At 39.5% G+C, this 27,504-nt stretch overlaps 1 protein-coding gene across 4 annotated transcripts in view; it reads right to left on the reverse strand.

Annotated features, from left to right (window-relative positions):
- Positions 1–27,504, reverse strand: part of SHTN1 (shootin 1) — a 110,537-nt gene that overhangs the window by 14,836 nt on the left and 68,197 nt on the right. For 2 of the 4 annotated variants that reach the window (XM_044935096.1, XM_006071689.3), the window contains 5 exons: positions 23,728–23,810; positions 16,820–16,929; positions 13,476–13,529; positions 7,719–7,839; positions 3,194–3,386 (listed from right to left, as the gene is read on the reverse strand). In XM_044935096.1, the coding sequence (XP_044791031.1) occupies positions 3,194–3,386; positions 7,719–7,839; positions 13,476–13,529; positions 16,820–16,929; positions 23,728–23,810 (561 nt within the window). The remainder of the gene's footprint in view (positions 1–3,193; positions 3,387–7,718; positions 7,840–13,475; positions 13,530–16,819; positions 16,930–23,727; positions 23,811–27,504) is intronic. The other 2 variants (XM_044935097.1, XM_006071691.3) reach the window with 2 other exon arrangements.

Below are 27,504 nucleotides of genomic sequence, written 5' to 3' on the forward strand. Positions count from 1 at the left end.
TTCCAGGCAGATGCTTTAACCTCTGAGCCACCTGAGAAGTCCAAAGATGCAGAAGACATGCAAAACTGAGCTCAATGTAAATGACTCTGGGGCATTTTTAAAAGGTTTAAAAAAACCAAATAGGCAAGCAAACAAACCAAAATATCTAATATTTGGGTACACATATATCTGTATATGTGTGACTGTTGAATAATGGGGTAATGTAGGTTAACTGAGTTGATATTCTGTTTCACTAATAAAAAAGTGTATTTATTCATTCTTTTAGTCAGTAAGTTATTTCCTGAGAGCCTACCATAAGGCAGGAATTTCTCCAGGTGTTTGAAACATATGAGTAACAAAAAATTTCCTATCCTCAAGGAGTTTACATTCTAGGAGGGGAAGAGAAAAAAAACAAGCATATATATATAAAAAAACAAAGTATATAGTATGTTAAAGGTAACAGTCATGGGGAAAATGGAGTAGGATAAGGGTTTTAAACTGCAAAAAAGAACTGCAGTTTATAGGAGTTGAGTTACAGTTTTAAATAGGTGGTTAGCATAGGTCTCACTGAAAAGTTGACATGTGAGCAAAGAAATGATGGAGGTGACATAGTGTAGCGACTGGAGGAAGGGCATCCCAAAGGGAAGGAAAAGCAAAGAACTGGGGTAGAAGGAATGACACTAGGGCAGAGAGGCCAAAGTGGGGCTCGGAAGGAAGCCTAAGAGCAGCAGGGACTCGTGTGTATGTGTGTACACGTGCATACATGTGCACAAAAAATAATGTTATGTATTAGAGGCTACTGCGATTGGTATCCTCCCTTGACCTTGACACTGCTGAGTGTTTAACACTTGACCTTGACCTTGATTACCTGTCAAGGGACAATAAAGCCACTCACCTGAAATACACTATGGTGGTGTTGCCACAGCTCAAGATAATGGTGCCACTGTTTTTTTGTTTTTTTAAAAAGTTGCTAAGTCGTGTCTGACTCTTTTGTGACCCTATGGACTGTAGCCTGCCAGGCTCCTCTGTCCAGGCAAGAATACTGGAGTGGATTGCCATTTCCTCCTCCTGATCTTCCTGACCCAGGGACTGAACCTGCTTCTCCTGCATGTCCTGAATTGCAGGTGGATTCTTTATAGCTGAGCCACCAGGGAAGCTGATCTCACTTCAAAGTGACAATTCAGATCTATGAGGTAAGACAATGTTGTTGCCTCCACCTTATGGCTAGTATAACAGTGAACCTATGTAACAAAGTGAACCTATCGGTCAAAGCCAGCCAGAAATAATCCCGGAAATAACCCTTCTCTTTCCCGGTAGCTAAACCACTTTCAGGAGATCCTGAGAAATCACATGGTTTTTTTTACTTTTCAAGCTCGCATCCAACTACACTAAGTTAAACTTCTTTTACTCATTAAAAAGCTAGGTTTAAACACAAATGATTTGAAGTGCATCTGTTTGGGAAGTGAATAATTACCATGGACATACACAAGATACTTGGATTGATTTGGATGATTGTACTTAAGAAACACATTTTTCAGAAAGCCATTCTTCTTTGCTAAATGGCTGTCAATATGAAAATGCATGGCGTTGGTTATTTCAGAGAAAGCATGTCAAGAACTGAATAATCAAGTGTTAGGTTACAAAGTTTAAAAGTTAATACAGCAGCACAGAGTATTTGTATTAGTGCTTTAAGTAGATAAATTAAATTGAAACGTGTCTCTTAAGCAGTCATTGAACAAGCAAGATGAGAAATAAATTGAGCTTCACATAGGCCTTTATGGTGTCTAACAACTGTGTCTGTCAACACATGGATCCTTTTCACTGTCAATTCAGCACACATTTTGCAGACCTTGGGCCTGCAATTATTTCATTTCCTTTCTTGGAAATGTAATTTCCACTTACTTTTGGAGAATAAAAGGCAGACAAAAGGAAGAAGGAGTTGCAGTATTTTCTGATTAAGATTATCTGTGTAAAATGGTAAAGGAAAAAAAAAAATCTATACACACACACACACACACTGAAGCATTTCTCAGAAACTAACTTGTCTCAGCCAAATTGCTTTTGTGTCTGGATATTGGTTCAAATGTAGCCAGACTGCTGATGTCAAATTAGGTGTTAAACAAATGTAATAGGAAAGATGAAGAATGAATATAGATCATCTTTCTGTTAGAACTGTTCAAATGACTCCCGTCAAAAGAAGGAAATGCATGACTGCAGGAGAAAATGTACTTTTAAACACAATGAAATTAGATAAAACTGTAAATCAGCGAAGAAGGTCATTCATTCCAAAAGAAGGGGGAAAAAGTTAATAGTACCAATAAGAGAAATACAAGACTGGAAGAAAATACCCGTTGGCAAAAATAGATCTAAACTGAATTTCAACTTCATTTGTCCAGGCTTCACCTTAAAACTAAGACAGGTAGAGTTACAAAAAAAAGGGGGGGTTCTTTCTTTCCTGAGAGAACAGGAAATCAGAGGTTTAATTAACCGTGATTACAATATTCGCTGATCTGATTTGTCTCACCTCTTCCTTTTCTTTGTGTGACAAACCAGCTGACATCCTGGCAAGAGAACTAAAGCAAAACTAGACTAATTTCAAAAAGAGCTTGCCATTGTTATAAAACAAATTGATCCTCCACCAGAACTGTCTAAAACACATTCAATAGCAGGATTAACTCTTTAACAGTCAAAGTGCCACTTTCAAGCCAGGTAACTCTTTACATAGCATGTCTTTAATCTCAGGACAGAGCAATATTAAGGTACATCTTTAACTGAGAATCAGAAAATAAGGTTGTAAAAACGTACCCTTTAAAGTAAGTTTGAAGACCTAGTATCTTCTCAAAGATCTAGTATCTTCTCTGGCCACTCATGAACCATTAAGAGGAATGATCTAAGTATTTAATCTTGAAAGAATGATTAAATGTCTTCTGATGCTGAATAAGGATCATCGAAGTCAATTCTTTGTGTAGAAGAAGAATCAGATTACCAAACCAGTTAGGGATGGACTTCTCTTTATACACATTTGTTTTGCATCAGCATTAGACCTCTAAAGCTAGGAGCCTAGAATCAAAAGTTGGCTCATCAGAGGAAGAAGAGTATCTATTGGCTAACCAAATCAAAAGCTCTCTAAAAGAGAAACAAAGCAAAGTAGCACACAAATTAGTCATCACAGATTTCTTCTACATACTACTTAGTAAAGAGCATCATTACTTACTGAAATGTAACCTTGGAACTTGAGCTTCCTTCCCATTTACACGACCCTTCACCTGGCTCAGGTGTTGGGGGGGGCGGGCTGTTGAATTCTGCCTCCAGAGTTTTCTTGTTCAAGGCTGTTTTTGTTACACTGGATACAGAACCCAACACGGGCATGGATTTGGACTCTGAGGTGGCTAATATTCCAGTTGGACCTTAAAACCAAACACATACCTCAAGTTTAATAATTCTGTTCGATGCTTATTAATATGGAACTGAAAAACAGATTAGCTGAAAATCCCCGCAGGAAGAGAAGAGGCCAAGACTTGCTAAAATTTCAAGAGCATGCTGGAAAATCTTCCTATTAGAAATCTACTCTGTTTGGCTGGCACCACTGCTTTTCAGGGTGGCAGGACCATGCTGAGAAACTGTGTACAGACCTTTAAGCTACTATAAGACCCCAGGCCATGGTTCCCTCAGCTGACCAGAGTCCTTGGTAACACTGGAATTGTCAAGTCTTTACTTCTCACAGAGTATGGCTTTCTGGCAGCCCTACTTGAATCATTTGGCCTCTCAAGAGTTAATTCTTCCCCAAACTCAGCTCTGATTTTAAAGAGAAAATGGAATGATGTCAAAAAGCTGTTTTTAAAAGGCTCATGAAGGCTTCCTGAGCAGTAAACAGCTTTTATGAACATTTTCATTTTAATGTGATTGAGAAGTAAGTGGATTTACTTCCTGTTAAAATACAGACACAGGATTATAAAAATTAAGTGGCAAAGAGTTTGGCTGTTTACCTTTTGGACTTTCCTACTCTTTTTAGATAGGATCAGAAAACTGTAATAGGGCTTACTACAATTATTGGCATATCAATCTGAAACTTCTGGTATTGAAGCTAAACTCCATCATTACTTTTTTTCTATCTTCTGTCAGGAAGATGCTTGCTATCCTAGATAGCTTTTTCAAAGCAAGATTCTAATATGTCTTTCCTGAAACTTCAGAAGGAGTCCTTAGGTATTCTTTTAAAACAAAATAATTTATAAAATGTCACAAAGGTACAAATAAAATTAGAACTTAAAAAAAATTAAGCTAAAGAACAAACGTGAAAGGTGCCACTAAGAAGAAAACAAAACTTGGGAGTCTCTTTATCTTTAAACAATGTCAGATCGTCTCCTAAAATGGAAAAGTACTGGTGGTACAATCCAAAATGTTACCTAATCCTTGATCACTAATACTAAGCTCTGGAAATTTATTCTTCTATTGGCATATAAACGTGTCACGTATTACAGCAGTATAACATATGAACTCCAAAAATGAAGTTCTAATTTGAAAAACTTGTGTAAGAGAGGCTAGGAAATTGTTCAGCCATTCTGTGACTGCAGCTCCTTTAGACTTAATCCCCCCTGGTCTGGTGGAAAGCCTCAGCTCACAGAGCATCACTGTCTGCCTTTCTCATTGATTTCTTCTATACCATCGAAGCAGACAAATTTGTGATATTATAGAATATTCTGGGTCAAAAGGCCTTTCTCTCCTGCCTGTGGCAAGCCTCATGTTGCATGGCAATGAGGGAGTAAAGAGAAAAGGGCAGAAAGATCAAGAAAGTAAAAAAAAAAAAAAAAAAAAAGATAGTCCATTCCAAAAAATCCAAAAGTGTATCATCTAAAGGTGGGCTCAGATTTGCTTCAGAGCAGCTCTATTCTGCTCTTGGGTAACTGCTGACTGCAACACTCGGTAGCTTTAAACAATCTGTCCTTATAGAAAAGCAAGATCTAGTTTTTGAATATACACCAATGCCTGCTGCTTGTTCTGCAACTAAGCCAATTAAAAAGTGGGGAGAATGGTTGAGCTGAGCCAGAACTCGTATTTTCGTTACATACAAAAGAAAAATATGAAGAAAAATGCTTAATGTTTAAGATGATGATGACATTTAATATTATCATTATTATTGCATCCTGTTTAAGCTGTCCAAATATTTTCTGAGGGGCACTTGGAGCTCTTTGAAATGTCCATTGAGTAGGCCACAAATCTAGGTAAATCAAGGGAGCACCAATTAACTCCATTTAAAAAAGTCTAAAGGAAGAGGTGCTTCTCTGGCTGTTGGGAGAGATACTGACAAACCTGAGATATGAGTTCTGCCAACCTCAGGTGGCCTCTGCCTCTCAGGATGCTTCTTCTCTCCATTCTGTGACCTCACCTTTAGCCTTCCCATAAGCCTTTGTATGCAGAAGGAAAAAAACCTCAGAGACTCAAATGCACCCGAGGAACAAACTTATCAAACTCATCTTTGTAATCTGCTCCCACCATGAAGCTGTGCTACTTCAGCTCCTTATTTGTTCCCCTGGAATTTCACTTTCTCATTCCATGACCTTTATAAAAAGATTTACATAGTAAATACCTCTGCCAGCTTGATCCTTCAAAAACATCTGAACTATGTTTAAAAAAAAATGGTATGATTTCTTTTACTAGGTGATAGAGATTGAAGTTTGATTCCTCTCGCCTTTTTTTTTTTTTTGCTTTGGCTACTCGAAGGAATATTTCTGCTCACCTACAAGCCACTCCCTTTAGTATGTTTCCTCTCTACCCTGCCAATTACACAGTTCTTATTTCTCTATCTAAATGTTAATGCTTCTACTGAATCTCCTATTATAACTTGCCTCAAATGATACCTTGAATATCTGTATGCTGGTGGAATATAATCAATAAAATGAAAGATTCTCACTATGCCTATAAAATATGTTCCTAGCTTTCTCCACATTTGAAATATTCAGCTTTCCATACTGACTAAAATGAAAATGTTTCCTCATTTCTCCCATGGAAAACTAACTCTGAAATAGCGAGTGCTACGTGTTTGACCAAAAGAGTGAAGTATGAATGTTTCTGGAGGAACATAAAGGTCAGTGGCAAAATAAAAAATGTAAATGACAGCGCACTAAAATGGCATTCACAAAGTCCCAAAAATGAGTGAAGACTATGAATGACGACTACACGAATACTTTCAGGATGAAATGTTGGAAAAGTCATAGCATTGATTAAGTTGCAAATGAGTAACAGTCCATTGTGGAGGCTGGTAAAAGCTTGTAAAGCACACATCAAGACAAAAACTCTTCTATGGTATCCTTTATTTTTCCTGAGAGGTGGTTATTTTTTCTAGGGCTGGGGGTTGTTAATTCTTATAGGATATTAACAGAATTTCTAGTTCAAACTAAAAACTGGACGGCTGATTTTTTTTAAGGAGGATACAAAGGCTTCACTTTTTTATTAAAAAAAAAAGTTTTGGCTGGTTTTATGCTGCTTCTGGTTCAAGGAACCAATTTACTCAATGGAGTAAATCCCTATATGCAAATTGGGCTTCCCTTGTGGCTCATCTGGTAAAGAATCTGCCTGCAGTGAGGAGACCTGGGTTTGATCCCTGGGTTGGGAAGATGCCCTGGAGAAGGGAAAAGCTACCCACTCTTGTATTCTGGCCTGGAGAATTCCATGGACTGTATAGTCCATGGGGTTGCAAAGAGTTGGACACAACTGAGCGACTTTCACTTTCAGTTTCTACATGCAAACTAGAGCTTGATTATCAAAACCCCAAATCCTTAATATTCTAGGAATTTAAACCTGATAGACATGATGGCAATGCAAATATAAACTGTTGTGATAGACTAATTGTAGTTGATTTAACACAGTCTAAAAGATTCAGTCCTTTAGCTATGGTCACTGTTAATATTAGTTTACAGTGGTTTTTCAAAACTAGCCTCCTGGCAACAAGGGGGAAAACCTCACAAAGGTTCCTGCTACTTCCCATGACCAAGCTGATGGAAAAAAAACTGTAGACATACAAAGTGAGTTCTGGAACACACGATGAAGTCTAATACACGTGTGTCATGACAGCAATGTAAACTGTGATCTCAAGATGCTCAGATGGTCATTTACAGTGGGTGATGGAGCTGGACTTTCTCATTGGTTCACAGGCAGAGGCAATAAACTAAATGGATATGAAAAATAAAGACAATCTCTCTACATTTGTAACTGATTTGTAATACTGCTATTATTACTAGTTATTATGTGCTTTGTTCCAGGCATTGTGCTAAGCACTGTTTATACATATTGAAACATAATGACTTGATCCTTGAAATAAGTCTATGAGGTAGTGCTTTTATTATTCTCCTGTTATAGATGAAGAAACAGAGAGAGGTTGAGCAATTTGCTTGTAGGGCAAGCAGTGAATTAAACTCATGCCCTCTGGTTAGGTACGCTTCCCTCAACATTGTTACCAAAGCCCCGCCTGAATGTTTTTAACCACAGGGCATCCTGCATTCAGCAAAGCAGATCCAGAAGACCCTGATTCCCTACAAATAACTAAATAAACATGCCAATAAATAAAAATACATAAGAGCTCTTATGAGATATCCCTAAGTACCTTTGCCCATCCAATACTTCTCATTCACATCAAAAAAATTTTAATAATAATTTTAGAAAGATCATTTTATGTTAAAAAGAGACTGAAAGGAAGATGCTTAAGAGAGGAAGAGTAGAACTGTGGAGAATTCAAACCAGCTTACTACTGCTATCTGCTTCTGTTGTCAACTTTCTGCGACGCAAAATCCTTTCTAACTCAGTTTCATTGTTTTCAATGTGAAGGGATTTTAAGCTTCTTGAACTAGTGGATTTGTTAAGAGTCCCCTAAAGTGAAAACAAAACAAAAACAAAAAGGTTAATGTCTTAATACAATACACAAAAGAATATAAAAGTCAAACCACCAAAACATTACCAGAATTTGAATGGAATTAGGAACTAAAAATGAATTTGCTCTGTATGTATTTTTAATGCACACACCTTTAACAACACATAGTGTTGGATCATTAAAGAAGACGCTACTGATGATGTAAGATGTCGAGCTTTCATATCAAAAGAACGGCACAAGAACACCTCTCGATGGGCTAACTATATGAAATTCAGTGCTGGGAAGGTACTTGCACATTGATGATTAAGATTCTGATGTGTGTTGATCGACCACGTGGAGAAGAGAACGGATATACTGAACTCACCTGAGAAGGTTATCTTGATATGGCAGCCACGAGTTACTGAACCCATATCCTTGCGGCACTGAAATATGTGGCTGATCCTTCAGAGAGAATGACCCTGGCTGCACACCTGCTGACAATGGTGTCGCGCTGCCAAAGGAGGCACAGAGTGCTCTCGGTGGCTTACCCAAGAAGTGCTGCACTGAACACACCATGACTTCATTGTGCAAGAGGAAAGGTTATAATCATACAGGGAGGCAAGGAAGGGCCGGCACCGCCATGCCACACTGCTGAATGGGGGAGGCAGGGAATGCATTAGTTAGGACCCAGAAGACGCTGAAGGAAAAACAAGACAAGGACGCTATAGAGCTGGGCTCCTGCTGAAAGCAGTGCTGACTTTCAAGAGGACTGAGAGAGACCCAGGGAGTGCTTCCCAGCCCTGGCTCCTCCAGGAAGTACGTTTTGGAGGGACAGCTATGGTTTTCTGGCTCCGTTACCGGTCAAGTGTTTGTACAGAGCACTGGGTAATGCACTTCTCAGATTTAAGGGGTAAGGATTGAGCATCCACCATTAAAAGTGGTCCATTTTCTTTTCTAAGAAATGCCCACTTTTTCTTCAAAATAGCCCTCCTCAGCTGTGCCACAGGCTTGTGGGGGAGCAGGGATTAAAAAAAAAAAAAGAAAAAAACCCAGTTGAACCACCATCTTCCGATCAGAGAAAATCAGAACCTCAAGTCAGGTATAACTTTCTAGACTTCATGGCAGAGTTGGAAGGCAGCCTTTATCCACCAAGGCTAACAAATAGGCCAGCCTTTGTCATCTCAGCTCACTGTGGGTTTGCCTTAATCCTGCTCCCTGCCCCCTGCCAACTTCCTGAAGGATTCTAAGAATCCTACTGGCTAAAATGGTAACTCATGTTTCTTCTTTAGCCTATAAAACAAAAAAAGTAGCTTGTAAAATTAGGTAGTTGCAAATCTCACATGATAGAGGTTATTTACTATACTGTTTTGTTTACAAAGGTGTTTTTCTCCACCTAACAGCACAAAGTTACAGAAAAGCAGTCTGTTGTCACGGGGAAATTGACTGATAAGATTAGGAGATTATAGTCTTCTGCTGTTTGGCTAGCTAACCAAAACTGATGTGTAAAATACAGAAGGCTCACATTTTAATCAGGCATCCAACATTTTCCCTCTGGAAGAACCTCTTTCTCCTCTTGATTTATTGCAAAAATTCATAAAATACATTAAAGGAAAATCGTATTACATGTAACACTATAATTATTTTATATATATATCTTTTATATTTTATATATATATTTTATATGTATATCTGATTTAAAATCAGTTAATTTTATTTAACAGTTAATGAGGATCCATACCCACTCATCAAAGAGTTATATAGTAAGGCAGGATTGACACTGATAAGGTAATGAAAACAGAACTAAAACCAACTTAGATAACATTTTTTTAATGTATTATAAAAAATATACCCAAATCATTTGTGCTGAAAATTTTTAAAAAGTTGTACCATTTGTAAACAGAAAAACTCATGGCCATTACTATTAAAATCACTCATAAAACTATGAGTGATATCCAATTTGATATTCAAATTATTTGAATATCAAGGACATTCTGCATGCTATTTCCAATGGCTGGAGTTAAATCAAGAAAAAGTTATGTGTCTGTGTATATGTGTATGTACACGTACATACCCATACACCATCCAGGGACATCTTTTATTGAAGAATTTATCTTTCACAATATTCTCTATTTTTGTTTGGATAAAAGCATTATTTCCCCAAACTCCTGACTGTGGCGAGCTACCCTCTCATCACACCTGATACTTTAAGGAATCCATTTTCCAAGTTCTAATCCCTGAATTCCCAACTTCTTTCTCCATTCACTGACTAAGATGGTTGATTCAGTTAATATCTGAGCAAACTTTAAATATGGAGGCAATTCTGGAGGAAGGTTTCTGCAGTGATCTCAACCGACATGATCCAGGAGCTCAGCTAATAAAGTATTGAGATTGTCTTAATTATCTATTTATATTATAATCATAAAATTAGAGAATCAGAAATTACCACGTGGTACATACAATTTCTTCACTTCACAGAGAAGAGAATCCCTAGGAGTTTGGGGCCAGGTACCACAGTAAGTGGGTAATAGGGCTGAACCTTGAACTTGGCTTTTCTAATTTCCAGAACAGTACTCTGTTTCTCCTTCAAGCTACTTTCATCATTTATCAGTTTTAACATATTACTGACTGGGAGATTTTGCAAAAATTAATGCCAGTGGCCAGTGATTTGTTATGTAAGTGAATACTGAAACGTCTCTGGTCAGTAAATTGTTAATCTTCATGTTAGTTAAATGTTCATAAAACTGACAAATCTAATTGTCAGGGAGTAATTTGACAAACGGAGAAGGCAATGGTACCCCACTCCAGTACTCTTGCCTGGAAAATCCCATGGATGGAGGGGCCTGGTGGGCTGCAGTCCATGGGGTCGCTAGGAGTCGGACTTGACTGAGCGACTTCACTTTCACTTCTCACTTTCAAGCATTGGAGAAGGAAATGGCAACCCACTCCAGTGTTCTTGCCTGGAGAATCCCAGGGATGGGGGAGCCTGGTGGCCTGCCGTCTATGGGGTCACACAGAGTTGGACACAACTGAAACTCATAAAGTTCAAAAAGACTTAAAAGAGAATTTTTAAAAAGCTGGTTTTGTCTCTGATTTAGAGGCAACTGAACTTGAGAGGAGACTTTCAGATTAATTTCTACTGAATCATTCTTCGGAAATCATCATTTTCACTTAAGAGTGGCTTTTAAATGGCTGGGGTGGCTCCAGAGATTTCCAAAACCCTTGTGTGACTATGAGAAGTGAACTGTATATATTTCTACCCACAGACTATACAACTTTAAAAATTAAGTGCAAATAGACTTGGAAAAGTAAGTTCAGTCAACACTGAGACTTTTAAAAGTTGACCTGAAAAGTGTACAGTGAGGTTTTTCAACTCCCCAAAACACGAGATGTGTTTTCTACCCATGTGCTAAGTTTCAGCGGTAGGCTTACAACTCAGGTCACTTTCATTTCAGCAAAAACACCTGCACACTGAGCTTATTCCTGGTTTCTGTTCAGGAACAGAACTGAACCCAGCACTTCTTGGTTTCTTGGTATCTCTTGGTACCAGTGCTCATTTTCCACTTCACTACACAATCGGCAGACTTTTCATGTTCTTTTCATGTTTGTTTCTCACATGTCACAACTGTGAGGTTGTTGGCATGTGCTTTGCTTGGTACTAACTCCTAATAGTCTGAACTCCAGCAGGAAGCACCATTAGAGCCCCATCTGATGGTGGGGGGGTGGGGGGGGGGGGCTTTGTTTCTGTCCTAAAAGAAGTTGTATGGTATCTTGGCTCAAGGTGACTAGGAGCTCCAAGTGATCCATCAGCCCTCAAAGGCAACTTCTATAGTGGTAGTGTAAGTTGCCATTTGGGCAGAGGAAAGTAGGGGAGGGCATCTTGAGTTCCACTTCTTAAAAATGTAAGGAAAAGAATAACAGCTGTTAGTGATACACATTAATACCATGCAAAGAAGGGAAATCTAATGATAAATCCAGGGCAAAAGAGGATGCGGGCAACCTGCAGAAAAGAAAAATGTTTTGACAGCTTTTATAATTTGCAAATTATTCCACAAAAATCTGTTCATGAATTTCTCTCCTTGAAGTGGCACAAAACCATAGTGAGTATGAGTGTCTAGTGAACATGACCTTTAAAAGCAATGCTGTGATTAGGTAAACTTGCTACCATCCAGCATTATCAGGAAGTGGGATATCTTGGGTGATCAAATATCACATGTCTCATGTCGATGACTGATTTTTTCAAATAAACCTAATTTTAACAACAAACTGAGTGCAGTTTACCTTTTCACTGAGGATCAGAACTAAAAACCCAGAACCTCAGAACGCCCCGAGGGCAACTTTACAAACAGGAATTTACAGTATCATGTAGAGACAACAAGAAGACCATCACAGGGCAGCCTCCTTACCAGAACACTGGATAACAACATTTTCCCACCAAAGAAATCATTAGATAATAACCACCTAGTTTTTCAAAGATTTTAATACTTTATTCTGTGGGGAGGCCACCACGGTTAGCCAGTGTTGCACACCTCTCACGAGTACTAATTCCACTCACCTAAAAACTACAGCAAACTAATTAAGCCGTTCTGGGTTAAGTCTACTGTTCCGTGCTTGATGAAAATAATTTTGTTTACCACAATTATGTGGATGTCTGCATGCAATGCATAATTAGCGCAGTAACAACAAACATGGGAATATTAGCTCTGTACCTCCGCCCCCATGTTTGCTGACTTACTGCGCATAATAACTGGTATTGAGACTGTAACGGGATCTGAGAATAGAGCTCTTAGCATCTGAAACATTTTCTAAGTGAGGCGTTTGTCTCTGACAGAAACTGTTGGACAGGACAGTAGTCATTTATTCTGTTGGCAAAAGCTCAGACCCTGGAAAGAAGAAATATCACTATAGATGGGCAGTAAGCATGTTCTCCAATGGATGTGAATTACTTTCAGAGACTGAAATTAGTAACATAAAGAAAGGAACTTTTATTTTATTCTCCAATTTACGATCAAATGACTTTTTTTAAACTGTGAGGAAAGCAGACTGACTCTGATGCTAACACATTTGGGTAGAAGCTCAGATTTATATTTAGGTGCCAAGAATTCTGCTTTCAGTCTCCAAAGTTAAGCACCATTTATGTGAGATACTACTATACAATATACTGTTATTATCTACTATATTTATTGTAGATTTACTTATAAATAAATCTACTATAATCTATATAGAGATTAACTTATAAGATTATCTACTATATTTATATCTATCTACTATATTTATAATATATATACTATATTTCTGGTATCAATAAGCATCTGCTGATTCTCACATCTGGCCAGACACTTTATCTTCATGCTGCAATGCAAGGATTGGAGGACAAGAACAGGAGACAGTGATTTGGGGGAAAGTGTACCCATCCTTTTAGAACAGAAACAGCAGAGTACTGACACATTATTTTTTTTTTTTTTTTTTTTTTTTCTGACACATTATTAACACACCTGATGCAGGAGTCCACAGCACAATCGAGTAAACTATCACAAGTAATGAGACTTATTGTAAACGGAACTAAAACATATCAAAACCAATTATTCACCAAAATAGAGTTTAAAAATATTCTTCCATTTTCCCATTAACTAAGTAATAAGCTGAGATCTATTCTTACCAGCATTCCTTTTAGTTCATTCACGGCACTTTCAGAGCCTTTTGCAGATTCCGGCTACAATTTTAAAAAGAAGAAAAACAACTGAGTAATTCGGTTTTAAAATACCAAAGATTTTTACATGGCAAAGTGTTGGTAACTTGTATTATATTGACTATGTGTTTTAATAATTAGGTCGATGTCTAACAGTTAGGAAAAAAATATTAGACATGTTAGTGCTCCCAAGGGCGCAGTTAAACAGAAAATTAGAGGTGCTAGTCAAAGCAAAAGGACTCAAGCCACCATCAGTCTACCTGTTTTGTTACTTCTTGCTATCATCATATATAGAAAAGATCTGGTAAACATTAAATTTCAAAGATTTAATTCCAAATGATTCAGAACATTTTACAACAAACTTTTCTCCACTCTCATTGCTGGGCTTGAGTCAGCAAGTGAGGATCAGGAAAGCAGCAGCGCAGAGCAGAAAGCAAGCGGCAGGGCAGAAAACCTCGCTCACTCCATCAGCTCCAGGCAAAGGCCAGCTCACACAGGCCTGGGAGGTCTCGTCTCATGAATTTCATAACAGGGATCAGCAAAGAACCCAGATTATAGGAGAACGTTAGCATCACTGGCTCTCAAAGCAGTAAAAGACCTCAGAGGGTGTGTAGTCCAAGCACTTCATCTTTTTTTAAAAAATATTTATTTGTTTATTTATTTGGCTGTGCCAGGTCTTAGCTGTAGCATGTGGCATCTAGTTCCCCGACCAGGGATCAAACCCAGGCCCCCTGCATTGAAAGTGTGGAGTCTTAGCCACGGACCACCAGGGAAGTCCCCACTTCATCTTTTTTATGACGAAAGTTTCACCTTGAGGAATTCTGTATTTGAGGCAGGTGTCTTGATGACAAGTCCAGCTCTCATCTGGCGACACTCTGAACAAAATCATTTGAAATGAAGTTCTGGGTAACACTTGCCTGCCCCACCATACCTAACAGTTTCTGTGGACCGCTCAACTGATTTAACACAAGGAAAATTTGGCATGAGGCCCTAAATGAAAAGACTGAAAAAAAAAAAATCTCTGATTTTCCTTATACCACTTCCCTTCACAAAGGATAGAGGTAAAGAGAAAACCTGCAAGTCACGGTGAAAGGAATCCCTCAGGCCTCTCATTCCTAGAGAAGAGGCCAAGCAAATTTTGCATCAAGAAATGGGAGGGGATTCATGACAACCTATAATCCTTTCCTCTAGAAAGGTAATAAAAGAATAAGATCCTATTCCAATTTTTTAAAATTGTACAGTCAGAAAAAGTGAGGGGGGGTGGTTTGCTGCTCATGTACAAATTAGACTAAGGCATCCGATTTTCGGAGCCTCAGTTTTCTGTGACATATACATGCCATCGGTGCCAGTCAAAAGCTCTAAGACGCTAATTTTAACCACACCAGCACCACCAGCAGCATCAAGGAATTCAGTAATATGCAGTTAAATGAGTACCCTCAAGGTAGGCCTGACTTGCAGGTAAGCTGTTTGGTGAGAAGGTACGACTTTTGAACAAATGCCCTGGCTACAGGCATATTCAAAGGTGCGGCTGCGCCACTCAAGGTGCCCTCTGACTGCACAAGCTTTTTAAAGCTTGGACTGCATACTCTCACAACCGGTGACATATCAGGAAGGTACTGACGGTACTGGGGCAAGAAGTGTGGACTGCCGCATGCGCTGACCATTTGTTTCTAAGGCTACTGACAGGTCATTCAGCACTGTATCTGCATAGTTTAATGATTACCAGTGGGGGAAGAAAAAAAAACAGTTGTCCAGTGATCCTTGTTCAGGTGTTGTCCAGACTTTGAATTGACATTAAATAATGTGTAACTGTTGAAAGAGCCACAGCATGAAAGAAAAAGGACACAGTGATATTCTGAAAATGAAAGTACATACAGAACACTGATTGCTTATGATTTAAGAAGTTTTCAACATTTTTCTTTCTCATTTTGTTTCTTTTATGACACTGCATTTTTCCTCTAGTAATAATTTGGTTTTGCTATTCTTTCCCAAATAGTTGTGACATGAAAGCCATAAAAATGTATTCTCTTTCTAAGGTTCTACTTAGACCCTGCATTTTAAAGCGTTTTCACATTTTTTTCCATTTGACCCTGCTGACAACTGTGTGAGTCACAGATGGTATTCTATGGAGAAGCAGCCTGGGAAGCTGGGTGACTCACAGGCAAGCACCCAACTCCCTCAACAGTGTTCTTCACTCACTAGACACTGGCGCTGGGTGCTTGCACACTCAACTTCTCGTCGAGATGCACGTTCTGTCTGCTTTCAGAGCACTAGCGTAGGGCTGGATTATTCTCCATAGCTGGCTGAAGCTGCACTAGATGTAAATCCTCTCTTGGAATGAAATATTCATTCCCTCTGCCCAGCCCCCTCTCCGTGGACCGCCCACACCATGGCTATTTCTGCCTTGCCCAGCGATCTTGTCTGCTGGTGACAAAGAGGCAACTTTAAAAGCCCAGCAGAATTTCTAACGAACAGTCATGACACTCAAGAACACTGAAGCAGCTGAAGAGGGGGCATCCTTGACAGTGAGAAAGAACCATAAAGTTCGGTTTAAAAGAAGAGGAAGAGGAAAGAGAACTTTGCTAATACCTTATTTGGGTGAGGAAAGAAAAAACATTTTTCAAGAAAAATGTCAAAAGCTCTATGATTGGGTCTATTTAAAAGGACAGACATACAGGGGACGGGAGAAGTTCTGCATTAGATGCTGGGTGCTTACACAGTCCTGGAGCTCACTGTGGTCTACTTTAGAATATATAGATATATAATGAGTTTCTCCTTGAAGTGACCTGGAGTGGGTGTGTGAAATTAATGAGGACAATCTTATAAACCTATTTTTCAAAAGCTGCTTGAGATCTGTTCTGATATTTTTATCCTCAACACACTGAAAAGAAGCCCCAGGAAGGCAAGAATCTTTGTCTCTTGTTCACTGCTTTATTCCCAGTGCCTAAGATAGTACCTGGCACATAGCAGATACTCAATAAATATTTGTTGTATTATACTGTCTCTTTCAAGTAGACAGCAGCACCCTGCAATCACAGGACTTTGGGGTTGGCCAAAAGTTCATCTGGGTTTCCCATAAGAGCTTATAGAAAATCCAAACGAACTTTCTGGCCAAACCCATACTTCCTGGAGTGCCCCAGGTTTACCATGAGTCAAACAGAGTCCTCCTGAAACGTGCTTTCATGGAAGCAAATGTTTTTATGACACATTATCCTTAACCTCAGATTTGACAGTCAATTCTGATGCAGCTTTCATCAAATTTTACATTTGAAAAAAGAAACATCAAGGGGGAAAAGCATCTAGTCATTCCATACCTTTGCATTGGGCCTGGCTGTCTGATTAACCGGTCTGAGATGAACTCCCTTTTTAATTCTGTCCATCATCTCTTCAACTGCTTGCCGCTTCAGGTCTGTGACTTCTTCAGCTATGCAAAAAACATACCCGTAAACCATCATATGTTACAAGCAAACAACTACTTCCTGCTTCTGGTGACTTGGAAAGATCGCACTATGTAATTAACCACAGTCATCTTTCAGACAGAGTCACAAAACACCAATAATCTACTAAGGTTAACAGCTCCCAGGTAGCAGTATTTTTTCAATAAAAAACCTTTTAATAAGAGGTTTGCTTTGAGAAATAAGAGTTATAAAACTTAAGGTCTAATTTTTAGCCTAGAAATCAATATTGGCTCATCTACGTTAAACAAAGTAGATTTTGTTCCGTTTGTCAACATAATAATAGATCCGGATCTCTCCAGGTTTTCATAAATCCAATTTTGTACCTAACTCCAAATAATCATTCACCTTTGCCTCAGAGATATTTTTGTAATTTGTGGTATAACCTATGTAAAAGAAATTAGCCCAAAGCAGGAATAATCATCGAAAAGCCCATTAGAAAATAAAAAATCAAAGAGATCTTTTTACCTGTTGGAAGAAATCCACAGTCAGAAGATGAGCAGCAAATAGATAAAATCTATTTTTAAACTGTCATCTTTTGTTTAGGAATCACATGGGAAGGAAACACTTAAGCAAACCTTTTCAAGTCTTTTAAAACTGTCAATGTTGAAAGAAAACATACATACAGAAATGACTGCAATTAAGTAATTAAATTTGATAAAAATAATTCAGGGTCTATAGTTTAATCTTTATACTCTTTTGCTGCAAAAACAATAAAGCTGTGGGAAAATGTATCAAATAGATAAATACAACTGAGATGAACTAAGACTTGTTGGTCAGAATAGTGAAATTTGTCTCTTGCAGGACAGCTTGACCAAAAGCACTGAATCATTTTGGAACATTTATCACTATTTATGCAGCTCTAGATTTTGTGTTTATCTGCAGCTGAATCACTGCATCCACTACATTTAAGTTTAAATATCTCACAAAGACCCTCCAATTAGCAACTTTAATGGACTCCACACTGTGGGGCGGTCATATGGTGGACACTCAGCAAGTATCTACCTATTGACGGACTTGCTAAAAGTTCAGGCTTCAAATGGCTATCCATAGTTTTAATATTTGAGCAGAAATAATTACACCTCAAAAGGATGGCTTCTAAATGTAGGCAATCACAATTACTTATATATCCCTCAGCTAATTCACAGTGGTGTCAGGCTTTGTGCTAAGGAGGCCTAAATCATGGCTTCTTTTACTGCTACATGGCAGACTTCACTCTAACTCAGAGGAGCTACGCTTATCCATGCTGGGGAAGAGGCAGGTGGGAGCAACACAGAGAATGCAGAAGGATCCATCAGCCTCTATTCTGCAGTATCACCGTGATTGGATCACTGCTACATCCACCACATAACCTAGGTATTCTCACACAGTCCTGATTTCAAATAGTGTTTGGGCACCCTCATAAGCCACTGAAAAGCTGGGAATTCAAATTTCTCAGTATCCAAACAGCATTTTACAGTACTAGAAGTCAAAAAAGTATCTTTTGCCAGACAACATGGGAGACATGGCACCAAAGTGAGACCACATCCACCAACAGATGGATAACAAAACTGTGATGGATTAACTATGTGCCCTTAAGCAGTATATTCTAGGGCCACCTCTGCTGATGGCTCACGAACATCAACATGGGGACAGACAAGAAAATTACTATGAATAGAGATTCATTCATTCACTCACTCATTTACCAACTCCCTCATTCAATATCTAAATACCTACTGCACATCACACAGTGCTTTTGCTGACCCGTTTCAGAATGAGAGGAAGTAAGACTCAGATCTGTCATTCAAGCACCTGATGTGGGTATGGAATTTATTCCTGGGAATTAAAAAAAAAATCTTCAAAAAACATTTGATTTTCAGAAAGGCTGCCATTTTGAGTAAGACTTGGGAAGAGCCGCACTGCAACGGGAACACCGCCTACAAACAGATTAGCACTCTGTAAGGAATGATTGAAACCCAATTAAATGCACCATACAAAAACTAATTAAGGCAGACAGATGGAGAATTATGGTCAACACCATTCAGATCTGCTGCAGCATCTAACATAGCAGGAATTTAAAGTAGTTTCTTATTTTTGCTTGCCAGAATCATAGTGATAATTCAGAGAAGTGCCACTATCTGCATTGTGTACAGATGATAAACCAGGCTTTAATGTCTCAGTCTTTTTCAAATGTAAAGGCTTAATTGGTCTTAAGGAAAAGAAATCATTCTGATCAGATTCTCTACTCAGGCACAATTCAAGGCTTGGTTAGCTACACAAGCTCTCTCTCTCACCAACCCTGTTTTTGAACTAGCAAAAAGCAATCTACACGAACTTCTGAACTCTTAAGCAGTTCTAATAAACCTGCAAGAATCACCTACAGAGAGCTCATGGTATGTTTTGTAATTCTTTTCTGCAATCGCGCAGTTGGTAATTGTCTCACAAAAGCATGTAATCAGGGGGACAATAGAAATATGCAGGATACTGGAGATTAAAGAAAAGGGACAAACGAAGACAAGGGGTGTAATGTTATTGAACTGCCACAGGAAAATAAAATTAAATGTTCTTTGAGTTAGTGCTTCAAGGTTAGTCTTGGATCAGAAAGCTACATGTAATTAATTGAGGCTTAAATTTTAAGACCCACTTGAAAAATAAGTTAGTTCTTCAAAAAAAAAAAAAAGACTCACAGACAAAACCACTATGTTATTGCTCAGTAAAACCTTTTGTTACTGCCTAGAGGAAACTAAAATGAATTTCTAAATTTCACCATTCCACTTTTCTCTTTCAATAACATTTTTTTTAAGGCATGTAAAAAATCTTATGTCATTAAGAGGTACAAATTTTCTAAAGAACACGTCACGGTTGAATAAGTTTGGATTTAACCTAAGATCATAAAGTTAAGAAAATTTCCTTAATGATAATGATCACAAGAGTCTGCCAAATGAGGACTTCTGCCCTTCATGGTGGTTGGTACCATGTCTGTATTTTTCTACTTAACATTTTGAGTATTTTCTATGTTCTGGGCACTACTCTAAATACTTTACCTGTGGTGAGACTCGTAATTCTCAGAACAATCCCATGAAATAGAAACTATTATTCCCATTCTACAGATTAGCAAATTTAGGAAAGACGATATCAACAAATTAAGTGACCTAAATATCAAATATGATGAAGAGCAAGCATACCTCTCAAATCTCAGAACCCTGTTCAATAAATGCACTCTTATCAAAATTAGAGTTATTAACTGCAAAGTATGTCATGTTTTCTTGTATTGAGATCTTATGACTACTTCTAAAATACTTCACAGGCCTTTCCTACAATCAAGCTTTTTAAGAGTCATAACCTAGCAACAAACACTTCTCCATTCCAAAACTGAAAAGCAGACCAACTGTATAGTAAAAGCCATAATATGATGCTAATCCAGGAAAACATGTGAGAGCAGGGCTGGTTCCTACGTTATAAATGCAAACTTCAAAGTGTCTCAGCTGACCCCAATGTGCGATGCTCTACATTCATTCATCATGCATTTAATCACTGTCCATTCAATGACAATTTTTAGTGCAAATGATTAACAAGACACTATAGACAACTACCTTGCCAGACAAAGTATGGATATGGTACCTATCATTAAGGCAGTATGATTTTAGGATGGCTCCAGTCTAAAAGTCTCCTAGGCAATGCCTTAGATGTCTAAGTAACTACTTAGATTCCCTAAGTAACAATAGCTCAAGGATGAGGGAGAAAATGCCGCCATATTTCACAAATTGTACATGAAATATCATTTGCTTAAGGAAAACTGAATGGTTTCTAATACTCGGAGTTAGTAAGTTTCAGAACACTTTTATTTTAAATTTAAGGGTGCTGCTGAGGTTCATCAGTTCAGTTCAGTCACTCAGTCATGTCCGACTCTTTTCGACCCCATGGACTGCAGCATGCCAGGCTTCCCTGTCCATCACCAACTCCCGGAGCTTGCTCAAACTCATGCCCATCAACTTGGGGATGTCATCCAACCATCTCCTCCTCTGTCGTCCCTTTCTCCTCCTGCCTTCAATCTTTCCCAGCATCAGCGTCTTTTCTAATGAGTCAGTTCTTCACATCAAGTGGCCAAAGTATTAAAGCTTCAGCTTCAGCATCAGTCCTTCCAATGAATATTCAGAACTGATTTCCTTTACGATTGACTGGTTTGATCTGCTAATTTGATAAGGCAATATTCAATTTATTGAGAAGGGGAATTTATTTTATTCTGACTGCTTTCCTGACCCTGTAAAACTTAACCAGTTTTCCCAAAACGAGATTTTTTTTTTTCCCCAAACGAGATTGAAACAAACAAAATTTTAATCTTAATTACAAGTGTCAGGGAAGATTTACAGCCAGTAATCAGTAATCCAAGGGCATGGCTGCCCTGCAGATCACAGAAGTCAGGACTTCTAAATCCTGCAATGCCCTGGCAAAGCAGAATTTATCTTTTAGCACCATTACAATGGGCTGCAGGAGGTAAGCCAAAAAAGTCAATCCACAGATACAATCAAACAGCTTTTGTCTGTAATGGTGCTGCAAGGTGCTTGATAAGAAGAAAAGTCTAAACTTTGATTCAATCAATATGCATGAAAGCTGTGGATGGCTGCAGAGAGGAGTGAGCCTTCAAACAGTCTGCAATCTACTCAGGGGGAGAGATGTAGAAATAACTCGAACACCAGAGCAGAGTCTTGGGGTGGGACATTACATCCTTATGGGAACAAAATCTGAAGCCAACTGCCACAGCAACACACAGTAATGGGGCCATTCATTCTGGATTATTAATACTAAGAGAAGAGGAGGAAGAGCCAGGAACACACCAGGCAATATGCCTGGAATCTGATGGGAGATTAGGACAGCACCTTGGCAGAGGGAGGGCAGGAGGACAATTCTGGGATGAGGAAAGACAGGAATGAACGCACAGGGAACTTACAGGCAAGGGCCAGCCATATGGTGAGGTACATGTAATAAGAAATGAAAGTGAAGTGTTAGTCACTCAGTCACGTCCAACTCTTTGCGACCCCATGGACTGTAGCCTGCCAGAATCCTCTGTCCATGGGATTCTCCAGGCAAGAATACTGGAGTGGGTAGCCACTCCCTTCTCCAGGGGATCTTCCTGACCCAGGGATCGAAACTGGGTCTCCTGCTCTGCAGGTGGATTCTTTACCACCTGAGCCACCAGGAAAGCCCTATGAGAAATGAAGCTCCACAGTAAAGGCAGAAAACCACCTCTAAGCAGACCACAGGGCTTTAGATTCTATTCTGCCTCAGAGGGCAGCACAGAAATGTGCTAAGATGAAGGACAACTTTGTTAGACCCAGGATCTGAGAACACTGCACTGCAGAGGTATGAAAATGGCTGGAGTGGGGCTAGGAGACCCAGAGGCAGGAAAAGGGAACCAAGAAGTGTCCACTCATCTGGGCCTGAACCAGGCAAACCCACCATGCTCTTTAAGTAACGGGAGTTGAGCAAACACTGCGGAGTTTAATTTGGGTTCTACAGTTCTCAGGCATAAAGGGCCAAGATTCGGCCCTAGCATTTCAAGCTTTTGTTTTCAACGTGGCCACACATCAAACCACCCACGGCTCTGAGCACTGACTCGCCACCTACCCACCTGGTGCCTTGGCTCAGCAGGAAAGCTCTTCTCTCTCCATTCCCATCTCTCCCTATCCTCAACATCTCTCTCTCCAAAGAATCAGAGTCCTGTGAATGTTACTTCCCTGAACAGCTCCTGACTTTCTCCATTTCTTTCTCTCTCTGCTACCACCCTCATCTCAGCCCAGGCAATGTTTGTCTGAAAAGTACAGTAGTCTCCCCTCATCCACTGTCATTCCTGGGCAGTCTTCTCTCTGTTCTCTCACTGTAGCCAGTGAGATTTTTTTATAAAAGATGCATCTCATGTTACACTCCTACTTAAACTTCTACTGTCCTTAGAATAAGCACCAAAATCTTGATCACCACCTCTAGAATCTGGCTCCTGCCTACCTAGCAGACTTCTCTTGCACCCATGTTCTAATAATATCAACTTTTTTTTTTTCAGTTTCCTAATATGCCAAGCTCCTTGCCCACTCCGGACCTCTGAATTGTTGCCCCTCTGTGTGATCTATTATACTTTACCTGAAATACCTTGACCTTCTAAATCCACAACTACTCAGCTGAAACATCACTTGCTGACACCCAGCAGTCTACCTCTATAGCCTCTTAAGTCAGTACCAACAGTCACTCCTCCACAGTACTGATTCAAAAATGTATTTAAACAATTATATAGTGAATTGGTAATTATTGGTCTACTTTCTGCTTGCCCCACTCAAATGTGACTCTACATCTTGTATCTCCAGTACACAGCCCTGAAGGGTACATAGCAAATACTTGACAAAGTCTCCATTCACTTGCTATCAACTGTAAAAAGCCTTTTCCCAAATCCCTCATCTGGAATTACTCCCCAAAGTACCCCGTCCCTTAGTGAAAACACGTTTCCAGCACCCCTCACATCACAGTGACACGTGTCCATCTGCTCCAGATGGTAAGCCACATGAAGGCAATGGCTGTTCTTTGGCTTATTCTTTTTTTTTTTTTAATTTTATTTTATTTTTAAACTTTACATAATTGTACTAGTTTTGCCAAACATCAAAATGAATCTGCCACAGGTATACATGTGTTTCTCCCCAACAACCTGTTCATAGTCAAAGAGCTCAGCAAGTACATCTATTCCTGAAAAACTGTACGTCATCAACAACTTAAAAAGTGCACCCTGGAGGGTGGGTTAGAATTACTTGTTTCTGGTTGAGCCGCCTTTTCTTTCTTAGCACTGCCGCTGCTGGAGTGGGATCGCTTCCGGATCATGGACATGAGTGATCTTTGGGAGAAAGAAAAAAGATTGACAGGAGATTAGCAGATGCCTTAAGAGCCAAGAAATAGAAGGTAGAGGTTCACAAATAATCAGTAAAAATCCAACTCTTCTCTAAGTATTTGAATATAGAACTAGAATTTAAGTAGCCTACTACTTAATAGTGGTATAGTAGTATAAGTAGCCTACTTACATTTTTAATAAATTGTGAAATTTTTCATCACTATAAGAAAGAGAAAGATGTCCCATCTCTTTCCTGTGTAAAACCAAACTAATTACTGGAAGAAGGAGGCTGCTAAAGTGAAAGAAAGTGAAGTCGCTCAGTCGTGTCCGACTCTTTGCAACCCCAAGGACTGTAGCCTACCAGGCTCCTCGGTCCATGGAATTTTCCAGGCAAGAGTACTGGAGTGGGTTGCCATTTCCTTCTCCAGGGATCTTCCCAACCCAGGGATCAAACCCGGGTCTCCCGCATTGCAGGCAGACGTTTTACTGTCTGAGCCACCAGGGAAGACGTCCAATTACTGGAAGAAGGAAGCTGCTAACGTTATTATTAATATGATGCAGAGACATCTAAAAAGTAAAATAGATACAGAAAACCTTTCAATATCCATATTTAAAATTTAGAAACAGGTAACAGACTGGATAAGTATTTAAAGTAGTTTAGGGATATATACGTAGGCAAAAAAAAAAACTTTTAAGGTAATGAAAGGACTCAAGGGGAGGAAGGAAATAATGTAAAATTTACTTTTTTCCATTCTGTCAACTAAAAGGCAGGAGAATGAATACAGGGTCTACTTGTTAACATTCCAAAGCAGGGTAGGCTGCATGGAGGCAGGGGCTGTCACTAGTTGGGGGCTTCTCACTAGTCCGAGACCTCCCTTTAATCTCTCACGACACCATAACCACCCCACCTCTAATTCTGAGAGGAAGTTTTGGGAATGTGTATTACTGTACAAAAAGATTACAGAGCAAGATGTTATTTGTACTGCTCAGCACAGTTGTATATATTTACATAAATGAATGAGAATAGATGTCCTTCCTTGTAAACCACCTAAGTGGATGACAGAAAGTGTGAGCTTTAAATGTCCTGTACATTTGAAGTACAAGTTGAAGACTGGTGCAGTGTCCACAAGAAAGTCATCTGTACCATTATAAAGAACTATCCGACAAGCTGGTGCTAAGACTAAAGAGAAAATAGACAGCGCGGGTTTCACAGGACAGGTAAGAAGACCAGAATAAGACATCTGGGACCAGTCAAATCTCTAGCGAAAACTGCCCCAGGTGGAAATATTCATCTTGAAATTGCTCTAGTGTTCGTCACACCCACTTTGATGGTTAATTTTGTGAGTCAACTGGACTGGGTCATAGGGTACTCAGAGATGTGCATGTATGTGTGTGTGCGTGTCTGCCTGCACGCGTGTGCACGCGCTCAATCGTGTCCGACTCTTCGTGACCCCATGGACTGTAGCCCACCAGCCATCTCTGTCCATGGGGTTCTCCAGGCAAGAATACTGGAGTGGGTAGCAATTCCCTTCTCCAGGGAATCTTCCTACCCAGGGGTGGGAGGTGGGTCTCCTACACTGCAGGCAGATTCTTTACCATCTGAGTCACCAGGGAAGCCTACTCAGATATATGGCCAAACAGTATTCTGGGTGTTTCTGTGAGGGTTCTAGTAACATCTAAACTGGTAGCCTGGGGACTTCCCTGGTGGTTCATTGGTTAAGAGCTCACCTTCCAATCCAAGTATATGGGATCCCACATGCCTCTTGGCCAAAAAACCAGAACATAAAAGCAGAAGCAATATTATAACAAATTCAATAATGACTAAAACATGGTTCATATATGTTAAAATTAAAAAAAAAAAATTAATTGGTAGCCTGAGTAAAGTGGAACGTTCTCCCTCATGTGGGACGGGCTCCAGTCAGTTGGTAGAAGGCTTGAATACAACAAAAGGGTGAGCCTCCCCCAAATAAAGGGGATTCCCAGGTGGTGCTAGTGGTAAAGAACTTGCCTGCCAATGCAGGAGACGAAAGAGACGCGGGTTCAATCCCTGGTCGGGAAGAGCCCCTGAATGAGGGCATTTTGAAACCCACTCCAGTATTCATGCCTGGAGAATCCCATGGACAGAGGAGCCTGGTGGGCTATGGTCCACAGGGTCGTAGAGACAGACACGACTGAAGCTACTTAGCATGCACCCCTAAGTAAGATAAAATTTCTCCTGCGTTGAAACTAGGACATTTGCTCTCTCTTGCCTTCTAAGTCACGAAAACTGAAACACTTCCTCTTCCCAGGTCTCCAGCCTGCTGATCTTCAACTGAAACTACACTGCAGGCTCTCCTTGGTCTCCAGCTTGCTGATTTATCCTGCAGATCCTGGGACTGGTCAGCCTCCACAGTCACATGAACCAATTACTCAGGCTACTTTCTCTTTTTATGTGTATGATGTATATGTACACATGTACACCATCCCCCACTGCTTCTCTTTCTCTGGAGAACCCTATAACCCTATACACCAATACACCCTGCTCTTTTCCCATGAGCCTGCCCTTTCATTTGGCTGCTACAAAATGACCAAGTTATGCTTTCTTCCTCTCTTATCTGTCTCCCAACCATCCTCCTGGTCAAATGAGCAGAAAGTGGGACGGAGGGGTGGAGGGCCCAATAAAGCCCCTCAAAGAAGCCACAGACCCTAGTCGTTTCTTCCCAGTTTCACTTCTATCCAGGACCTACTGCTGCTACTGCTACTGCTAAGTTGCTTCAGTCGTGTCCGACTCTGTGCAATCCCATAGACAGCAGCCCATCAGGCTCCCCTGTCCCTGGGATTCTCCAGGCAAGAACACTGGAGTGGGTTTCCATTTCCTTACATCACCTTAAAACACAGCTCATGAACAACGTTGGAAAACCTTGGGAAACTCAATACATATGCAAATATATTTGACAAGAAAATACTCCTTATCAAAAAATAAAAATCTCTTTCTACTGAGAAATTATGTCTTTGTCTTATACTATTTAAATTCATCTTAAAAGAAAAATCATTCATGTTATTCAACAAAAATTTTCTGTAATGGGCCTTACAAGAGTTTATGTTTTAGACACACATACTCGGCATTCTAGTTTCGTTTCTCAATATAACTGTAGGGTGCTCTTTGAGAAAACTCTCTATTTCGGTTATAGTTTACTTTTAATTTGAAGGGCTCTCAAGATTTCAGAGACTAAAACTTAAAGGCCAACAGTAGGATTATAATCGTTTTTTAATAGTTCCCTCTCCTCACAGACACAAGTGATCTTTCTTATCAAGCTCAAAATTCTAGACCTTAGCGAAAGATCAAAGTGATGAATTTCCTATTTTAAATGTCAAATTCAGAATATCTCCTACAGCTTTAGCGACCCAGGAGAGAAAGAATTTAAAAATACCTGAAATTCTTTCAATTGACTCTTGGATCGATCACGTGTAAAAATTATTTTGCCTTAACTACTTCAATGGCTTAAAGTGGATTATGTCATACCCTACTCAGTAAGGAAAACTAATGAGAATCTTTTTAAAAGACAGAGTTCCATTTTCATGGTCGTGTGGGAGGACCACGCTACTCATTCTATTGAGATGGATCTGCAAAGGTACAAAGTACGAATAAATGGACTCTCTGTGTGAACGGATTAAACAAATCACATGAGTTAATGAAAGGTAAAACTCTAGCAAAACTTTA

This window comes from Bubalus bubalis, chromosome 23 (genome assembly GCF_019923935.1).
Source record: "Bubalus bubalis isolate 160015118507 breed Murrah chromosome 23, NDDB_SH_1, whole genome shotgun sequence".
NCBI classification, from domain to species: Eukaryota; Metazoa; Chordata; class Mammalia; order Artiodactyla; family Bovidae; genus Bubalus; species Bubalus bubalis.